The 10,000-nt window shown below is 40.9% G+C and overlaps 1 protein-coding gene across 1 annotated transcript in view; it reads right to left on the bottom strand.

The window, feature by feature from the left end:
* Window positions 1-2,959: 2,959 nt before the first annotated feature.
* LOC147035352 (extracellular calcium-sensing receptor-like) overlaps window positions 2,960-10,000 on the bottom strand; it is a 26,837-nt gene continuing 19,796 nt past the window's right edge. The window contains exon 3 of the mRNA XM_085896060.1: window positions 2,960-4,273. Within this exon, the coding sequence (XP_085752186.1) occupies window positions 4,106-4,273 (168 nt within the window). The 3' untranslated portion in view covers window positions 2,960-4,105. The remainder of the gene's footprint in view (window positions 4,274-10,000) is intronic.

The following is a 10,000-nucleotide window of genomic DNA, read 5'->3' as shown; positions in this document are numbered from 1 at the left end:
TCTGACCATAAAACGTTTCTTCACATGCCTGAAATATCATTAAGATGCTTTTTCGCAAACTCCATACAAGCTTTGAGATGCATCTTTTTCATTCATGGCTTCTTTCTTGGGTGTTGATTAATGAACACTGACCCCATCTCGGACATTGCAGAACTTTCACAGTCATTGTTGGATTTGCAGTGATATCCCAAACCAGTTTTCTGCCTGCCCGGCTGCTGAGTTTGAATGGGCAACCTGCTCTGGGTGGAGTCTGAGTGGTACGATATGTCTTTCGCTTCTTAATGATGGATTTCACCATACTCAAAAGGATAATATCAAACACATTTTGGCTGGAGCTTTGTTGGAATTTTAGAAGTAGAAGATGATTATATCTGGATTACCAGGGCGATGTTCCTTAGTCAGATTGAACCTTTTGGAATTTGCACTGCCTTCAACGAAATTTTACCTCAACATTACAAACTCCAACATCTTGAGAAACTCGGTGAGGAGGATTTTTTTTGTTTTGTCTCAGGATGTAATGCACTGCTGAACCATATTTAAGGCAAAGTCACACCATGACGTTTTAGCCAGCTTATGCCGATTTTTGGAAAATTTGTCAAAAACGCTGGTACACGTTGAATACGTTATGGGTAAGTTTTGATAACATTGAGAGCACGCTGAAAAATACTGCCATATGTCGTTGTACGCTGGCTTTAAACGTTGTACTTTTCGGTTGTCCTCAAATTTTCCATGCTTGAAATTTTAAGAGATGTCAGCGTATGACTCACTCGTTCCGCATAACGCTGGCCATAAGTTGAAGGCACGTCACGCAATCGGTGACACACGTCGACACACGTTACTTGTAAGGTGCTCATAAGTCAAAACACCTCAAGGTAATGATTGGCGTCAGTGTTCCAGACTTCCTGGTTTTATTTTATTTTTTTTCTTCCTTCCTTCGGTATGATGGTGATTTTGACACTTCGATTTCTAGTGCGGTTATAATATAATATAATATAATTAATAGGCTGCCGCTCACCGATTTAAATTATAACCGCACTGTACACTGAACACCGTCATACCGAAGAAAAAAAAACCGGGAGTCTGGAACACTGACGCCAACCATTACCTTGACGTGTTTCGACTTATGAGCACCTTTCAAGTAACGCGTGTCGATGTGTGTCAACGATCGCATATCGTGCGTACAACTTATTCCCATCGCATGCGGAGCATGTGTCATACGGCAATACGTCGTAAAATTTTCAACATGTTTAAAATTACAAGATGTACTCCATTTAATACGACGTACAATAGCATACTTTAGCATTCTATTCACGCATACCAAACTTACCCATACCGTATTCGACGTGCGCCAGCGTTTTAGACGCATTTTTCAGAGGTCGGCATATGCTGGCAAGATCGCCAAGGTGTGACTGCGATGTTCACACTTCCATTTCTGTGACGGTTATGATTTGAATAGTTGTGCGGCAGCCTTTCCATAACCTACGCCACGTCATCATCGGCGATGCGTGCAACGCGCTATGCCTAAGTTAGATTATCGTTGGGCATAGGTTATGAAGGCCGACAACAGGTTCAGCATTCATTGGTATAAGTTATCTATAACACAACGAAACGTTCTGTGTCCGTTTCTAATACGTTATGCATAATATCAAGTCGTTATGAATATGACCGAATCTTTAAAAAAAACATCAAAAGTTCAACGTAAGCCAGCGTTTTACATACATTTTAATACATTGCCATTGCTGGCTAAAACGTCAAGGTGTGACTGGGACTTTATACTGCTTCAACTGTCGAGTGACTTTGAAATCTTCCTGTAACCCTCTCCTGAACAATGCTTCTTCACCACTTTGTCTGACTACTTTGGAAATTGCATTGGTCTTCATGCTTGCCTGGTTGGTTGACCAAGTTGTTTGCATATTAAAACTCCTTAGGTAAGTGGGGAATCTTAGTTTTTAAGTTAAACCACTAATTACATACAGTTGAATACCCATGACACAAATTATGGAATCTTTCAAACAAATAATTTGCCCCTGAAGTGATTAAGGGGTAATTTGGCAAAGGGTTTGAATACTTATGCAACTAAGAATCATCTGATTTTCTTTGTTAATCTAACTTAATCACATTTTATCTGCATTTTTTAGCTTTATCACTTTGGAGTCGTTTGTGAATACTCGATGGTCGATTTATTATATTTGATTTGAAAGCTTTCTGAAAGAAGCTCATGTGACATCAAAATGTGAAAACTTTGGAGTTTTTTTGGGGGGGTGGGGGGGGTTGGGAGGATGAATATTTTTGCAGGCCACTGCACCTTTGTGTTACTGGGCTTCCAGGTTCAGATGCCAGACAGTGGACCCACCATTTTGAATGCAAGCCAATTCAAATATGGGGTGTGGGTCGATTACGACTTCCATTGTCGATTCAAACACTGTTAATTTTTGGATCCATGTGATCTTTTTACTTTATGTTGAAGCTCACACTTCTACTGAAAAGTATGTGGCAATTAAACCCCTGAAAAGTTTCTCAAAATATCTGAACTATTCACAGTCTACAAGGGTTTTGTCCATAGCTCAATGAAGTACTGCTCTCCCTGTTGGATCAGTGGCCACCTCACATCTGCCTCGCTTGGATTCTGTAAAATCTGAGGCTCACAACATTATAGCATTCCTCATGATGTAAAGGCAGAAACACAAGAAAGTTTCTCAAACCGTTGGTGACTGTTGGAAGCTGCAGGTTCTATGTGAAGAACAAATTGCCAGGAGACAAAATCAGTGAGTGCATTGTGGCACTTAGAAGGTCTCGATTCATTGCCATTTTGGTAATCTTTTTGAACACAGCTTTGAGAGATTGTTTTGTGTGTAGAATGATAAATGAACACCGATGCAGGGTAATTCCAGCATAACGGACGTAACATTGAGACAAAAATTGCATCACTAATGTAGAAATTTTGAAAAGGTTGGCAATATTACAGAGAGTTTCTTTATTACATATCGTAATTAGTCTCTATGGCTTTCTGATATTGGTACAAACCCCACTGTGTAGTCTACTACTAAAGCAAAAATCAACATTTAAGAAGCGTAACGGACGTAACATCGAAATGGACACAACTAAAACTGGCCATAGCACAATTCTTAAATCCTGTGAAATGTAGTATACCTTTCATTCACAGTAAGCAAACTAAGCATTAGGAGCATACTTTCTATATTCCAACAATACGATCTGTCTGTTGTTTGTTAAAATATTTTGAAAAGTTCACTGTAACGGACGTAACATTTTCGACAAAATGATAACAAATAGAATGACTTACCGTTGGGAGACGTTGAGGCAGTTCTTTGAAGATGGCCGCCAAATCACGTGGCATCATCCATGGAGTAAATATCGCATAAATTATGAAAATTCAGACCTAACTAAACACCGTCCAACAGAAATCCTTTTGAAAAACACATTTTCAAATCCTATGCTTCATGTCCATTCTTACGTGGACTTACCCAGCAGCAAACTGCATTGCAGGATAACTTTTGAAATAGCATGCCAGACTGAGGTCGCTATGGAAATTTTTTGAGGTCATGTGGTTGGGGTGTAGGTCAATGGTGTCTGCAGTTGCATGTGATGTAAACAAGCTATACACTCAGAAGCAGCACACACAAAGCCTTCACTTAGTTACTAGAAAAAGGGTAGCAGTGGAACTAGCCTGAGTAAGGTGTCTTATTACTGTCTTGGGCATCATCAGTCCCACACCTGTCCTTATTTGATGACAAAATGTTATAGCTGCAAGGTTGGACACCTCTAAATGTCATGAAAATGGACGATGTCATCAGGTAGCGGAAGCAGAGGTCAAAGAAGAAACCAACAGATCCTTCACAAGACAAAAAAGCCATCCCGCTACCACTGTGAGACAGAGAAGGAAATTTTGGAGATGTACAGGGTGGCCATAAAGTCTGGAAACAGGTGAATATACATTATAAATGGTCTATTGACATTACATTGCAATACATGATATGTTCAATAACATTGCATGACGTGTTCAAAGTGTTGTCCCTTATGAGAAATGCACAGTTCAATGCGTTGTGCAAAAATGCAACGAACGCAGTGCATTAATGCAGCATTTCCATCAATCCCTGGATGTGCATCCATGATACATTGATTCAGATGATTCATGGCTGATTTTCACTGAATAAACCTGTGCCTTCAGCATACCCCAGAAGAAGCAATCAAGGGGGTTCAGATCTGGCGAGCGTGCAGCCCAATACACGGGACCACTCCACAGGAGATCTTCAAACTGCAACAGAATTAAATAATATTATGTATGATTCCAGACTTTATGGCCACACTGTAGATCATCAAGACCTCCGAGATTACCAACAATGAGTCACAGGAGATTATGATCGATGTTGATATCACAGGAACGATGGTCCAATGAAGTTGACATGGTAGCATCTGCATGCATGGTTCTTCAAGCATTGTATTACAAGAGTTTCAGCAATCACTGACTGCAGAAGACAAATCAACAACTCCTATCCATGTACAAAGCTTTCCACCACCTGATTGAGTACTGGTCTCCCCTCTGGGCTGGTGCTCTCGTCTGTCACCTTTCTCGGCTTCATGCGGTGGAAACCAAGGCATTGAGGATCATTGATATCTCCTGCAATGAGGCTGAGACTTTGGGTCTCTCACTCTCTCACTCTCTCACTGCAGGCAGGTTGGTGGTCTTTCTGTCCACTGGCCTTGCCCCCCCTGCTCTGTCTGTGATCTGTCCCCCCCGCCCCCCGATATTTCCGCAGGGTGCTCAATATCCACCAGCAACCCCCTTCTGGTAAAACTACCAAAATCAAGATTCACTGCTCACCTTCATTCTTTCATTCCTCTTTTTTTCCTGCCTTTGGAACAAACTCTCAACTCTCTTCAATCCCATTCTTTACTCCAGGTCTTCATAACAGCTGTTCACCACCATATCTTACCTTGATATTTTCTATCCAGGCTAATCCACCCCAAACTCACCTACTGCTTTCCTTCCTGAAAGTCCCTGGGGTGTAAGGACATGAAAGTCCCTGTAGTTTCCATCTTGTTTACCCCGTGTACCCCAGCCCATCGCTCTCCATTCCACAGATCTCCTCATGTGTCTATTCCCCACTGTTTTGTGCTTCCCTCTCCCACCCCTCTTGTGTCCTACTCCCCTTGTTATATGTTCTGTGTGCTTGCTCTTTTATGACCCTCGACTCTATAAAACTGGAGTTGCGAACTATTATATGCAAGAGAGAGGATGCCAATTATAATTATTGGTGGTGTCATCGTCCCAGTCAAGTACAAGGATCAGTTTTACTGGCTGCCAGTGATCATAGTGACTGGGAACACTTCAGCGCTAGGGGGAAGAAAGTAGTGAGGCTCCATCAAGCTACTTTGGAAGGAGTTTTTCTCTATTGAACCAAGGTATCATTTGCAAGATGCTGTTATTTGGCAATTTGTCAGAGTGTTTAGCGAGACAGGGAAACCAAAAAAATGGGTTCAATGCAAAGGTGGTGATATGAGACAATGCCAAGCCTTATACCATAATGGAGAGGGTGAAGAACGAACAATAGAGATTAGAGATGGAGGGCATTATCAGTAAATTATATATTAAAGTATTTTGGCCACTCCAATGGTAATACCAAAATCAGATGGAAAAGTTAGAGTTTGTGTGGATTACAAAGTGACTAAACAAGGTCCAAGGGGGTAATCCACCCAATATACTTTGCCAAAATGTGGATGTCTATTCAGAATTGTGACCAACCAATGCAAACCAACAAAAACAGAAGTGTACACTGGGAGTAGTAGGACTTCGGAGCTTCTGAGGCATCTCAAAAATTTACATGCAAGTGTATGAGGAAAAGGGAAAAACTTATTGACTGACACCAAAATCCTCCCATTTCCCTTGTTTTATTTCCTTTAGACCCCACTTTCAAGACTTTTCTTCCCCAAAGTTTCCCAAAATCTTCCTCCATTTTCACCATATTTTCACCAAAACCACACTTTTCAGCACTTTTAACCACCCCCATTTTACACCAAAAATCATCATATTTCTCACGATACTCAAATGCGAATCAACAAATCTTTTTTCTTGTTCTATTTTAAGGAATAACTTAATTTTCTTTCAACACTCATCATCGTCAAGCATACCTTAACTTGGTTCTTGGTTAAAGTATCTTTGTTGAACAGAGACAAAATGACAAACCTCTCTTTAATGCTCTTGTCTGAGCATATCATTTTCAGGTTATTGTAGAGTTTTTTCCATTGATTTCTTGACAACCAAAGTTTTCTGTCCATTCAAGGATGTTTATTTACTTTACATCCTCGAACTTATTTGTATTTAAATTTATTCGCATATTTGTTTTATATAACTTTGTTTTAGTTATTTCTTCAATAAGGCTTATTTGATATTCCTCTCATTCATTATGTTTCCCAATTAAATACCGAGGCTGTGATTTTCTTCACTCTTTGGCCTGAGAAAAATTTTAGTATGAAATATTTTTTACCAATGTTATATTCTTTGGCTTGAGGAAAATTATCCTGAAGTTTGTTAATGTTATACACTTTGACTGGAGAAAAAAATTGTTAATATTTACATAATGTTTAAATAAACGCATTGTGTGGGGGAACTAATAAACTAATTATTGGATGAGAGAGTATGGAGGTGGTGTTTGGATGTGAATTATGAGGGTGGAGTCATTTTATTTATTTATCATCTGTCTTCTGTAATTCTTGAGCATAAAATGAACCTAAAATCTCTTCTCCTTTTAAATCATATTATTTATACTCTATCGGTCAAATGTTTCAGAACACCCCCATTTTTACAGTTTTTACTGAAATTTAAGCAGTTTCATGTTTCAATGTACTCTGAAATTAAAGCATAGAACAAATAAACAATTGCAGATAAAAAAGAAATCATGCTATCGTTTTGTTGAACAAAATTTAATCTAAATTGTTGACTCATCAAAGTAGCCACCTTTTGCAGATATAACAGCCGAACATACTTGTGGCATTCTTTCTACAATGGAAATCAAATATTGTTCGGAAAGTTCTTCCCAACACTGTTGCAGAAGTTCCCACAAATGTGTTGCACTTGTAGATTGCTTTGCTTTCACCCTTCTGTACAGTTCATCCCAAACCAGCTTGATGGGGCTTAAGTCTGCAGACTGTGCTGGCCACTCCATGATTTGAAGCCTACCGTCTTGTTCTTTTCTTCAAAGGTAGTTCTTGACATAGCCTGGAGGTATGTTTTGGGTCGTTATCTTGCTGTAGAATGAACCCCTGACCAAGTAGGTGTAGACCAGCGGGTATTGCATCGTGCTGCAAAATGCTGTGGTAGCCCTTTTGGTTCAGGGTGCCAGTCACTCTGTGCAAGTTGCCGACTCTGGATCCAGCAAAAGAGCCCCATATCTTCACTCTTCCTCCTCCACGTTTGACAGATGGCGTCACACACTGAGGAACCATCCTTTCGCCTATTCGACGGCATACAAAAATCCTGCGTGATGAACCGAAGATTTCAAATTTTGATTCATCGGTCCATAAGACCTTCTTCCAGTTTTCAGTAGTCCACTGGCGGTGCTTCATGGTCCAGGCAACCCTCTTTTTCTTATTTTGCCATCTTAGCAATGGCTTCCTTACTGCCACTCGACCTGTCAAACCTGTAGCTCAAAGTCTTCTTTTCACAGTTGAAACTGAGACTTCCTTACTTTGACCAGTGTTAAGCGGTGCTTGAAGCTGCTGTCCTGTCAGCCACCTATCACGCAAGCTGTTGACTCTCAGAAACTTGTCTTCTGATTGTGTTGTGGCTTTTGGTCTGCCAAACCTCTTCCTGTCAGTGTTTCCTCCAGTTTCCAAGTGCCTTTTGATGGTGTGGGAAACTGTACTCACTGACACCTTGGCTTCTTTGCAATTTCTCGAAAGGAAAGACTGACACATTCAAGGGTGATAATGGTCTGTCTGTCTTCCTTTACTAATTGTCTTTTTCTCGCCATTACAATAGCAATATACTGCTTCCAGCAGTACAATATTGCCTAAATAATGCCTCAGAGGGTATTGCAACACAGTCTCTTCCAACACTGCTTTTTTCAGACAGAGGGTTTGTAACTCATCAACAAAGTTGGGACACCTGTAGGAATTGTTTGCATCAACTTTCAAGGCCTAATTTACTTCCATTGCTGCAGAACAGCTGCAGTTGCTAACCCATTACTTGTCCCCTGAGAAGGGCCTTTTTCATAACTCTGAAATTTACATTATTTTTCAGTTTTTGGTAACCTAAAGTTTTTTTTTAACCACTAGCAGTTTATCGCTTAGCTTTGTACCATTTCAGGTTATTCACTGGAATTGAACTGCTTAAATTTCAGTAAAAAATGAAAAATTGGAGTGTTCTAAAACTTTTGACCGGTAGAGTACGTCCAAGGAACTGTATTCATTACATCAACAATTTTAAAAAGTTTGTTCATCCATCGCTTCGAATAGCCTTTTTCAAAGTGGATTTTCCACTGTTATAGTCTGACTATACCCCCAACCTAAAACTTTGGTTTTGTCAGATTAATCTCCTTTTCATATGCTAATTTTGCAAACATTTCTGATGATTTTCATTTTGTTGAGGAATGAACTGCATGGTTGTAATGATCCTCAATGTCCTGAATTAAAGATACCCATTTCTGATGTTCGAGTTCTGTAAATTTTTTGTTTAGTATCTCTTTCAAAGTGTTATTAAAGCACTCAAAAACAACTGCCTTTCCTCCATTAAAGGTGCTGTATCATGTACTACCGTTATCTTTTAGAAAATTCATAAATGTGTTGTTGTAGAACTCTGTTCCCTCATCACTCCACAATATATAACGTTTTCTCTTGCTTTAATTAATTATCTGTTGGAAATAAACCAAGTTTTCAAAGAGCGGAGGTGTTTTCAGAGAACTTTTGTGCTATTCATTTGAACAAAGAACATATTGAAATAGATAAACTTATCTATACAGAACATCAATCCTTGCCTTCTCAAAGTTGTTAATGCATGATGACATTGACAATAACCGAAATAAGAAATATGTGGATGGGTTTAATCTACTTTTAATGGATACAGACAGTTATATTTTAAAAATCAATATCGAAGATATTGTTGCGAATTCGCGCCCGCCGGAGTGCAGACGGCCACGTCACTCGAATCACGACCGCGTCGCCCACCGGATGGACAATTCAGTCGTGACCCTCTCGGAACAACGCCGGAAGCTAGTCACGGGTGGGGGTTTAACCCCACCACGACCGTGCCAATTGCCCACCCGCGCAGGATAGGGTTGCTCGCCAAATTCGATCTACCTAAGTACCTGCGCGTATGGTCGACCGGGCGATCGTATCACACCACAGGCCGACTCCAGACATGATCCGCTTAAGCGGTCCATTCCGTGCTACAGTGATAACCGAGCGGTGTTATCATCGGCCTCGACGGTTCCGATTAATTACCGGGCGTATTAAGCCCACTACGTACCCTTTACGTGAAGCAGGATGGAGGGTCAATAAAAGAGGAAAAGAGACGAAGCAGAGCGGGCACAGTTCAACAAGCAAGCATTTTATTCACACGCACACACAGACAAGCACGTAAGGCACGTGTTTACAGCAATACACAATCAAAATGCACATATAGTAACTAGAACAATAAAAGCAACGATGCAGAGCCACAACCGAATACGCGTACACACGGCAACACTTAAACAATTCTACTTTAGCCAGACTGGTGCCACCCACGGACATTCACACCAAAACCCCAAAGAAAAGAAAGAAAGAAAGTGGTGACTTCCCTTTTGTCTCTGGTGAGTCCCTCTCCCACGACCGTCAGCGTGGTCTCAGCCGGCGAATCCTCTCCGGCACTCCCCGTCCGGATGCACAGGTCCGCCTCGCAACGGGCGCTGCCGCGTCTCCCATCCGTGCCTTTGTGACAGGTCCGCTCGCCAAGGCGTGGGCGCAGGACCTCTTCCTGATGACCAACCAACCGAACCACCAGCCAAGA

This window comes from Eptatretus burgeri, chromosome 1, assembly GCF_056783735.1.
Source record: "Eptatretus burgeri isolate ZD-2024b chromosome 1, Ebu_testis_v1, whole genome shotgun sequence".
Taxonomy (NCBI): domain Eukaryota; kingdom Metazoa; phylum Chordata; class Myxini; order Myxiniformes; family Myxinidae; genus Eptatretus; species Eptatretus burgeri.
The sequence above is the reverse complement of the archived record's forward strand: the minus strand, read 5'-3'. Positions and strand labels throughout refer to the sequence as shown.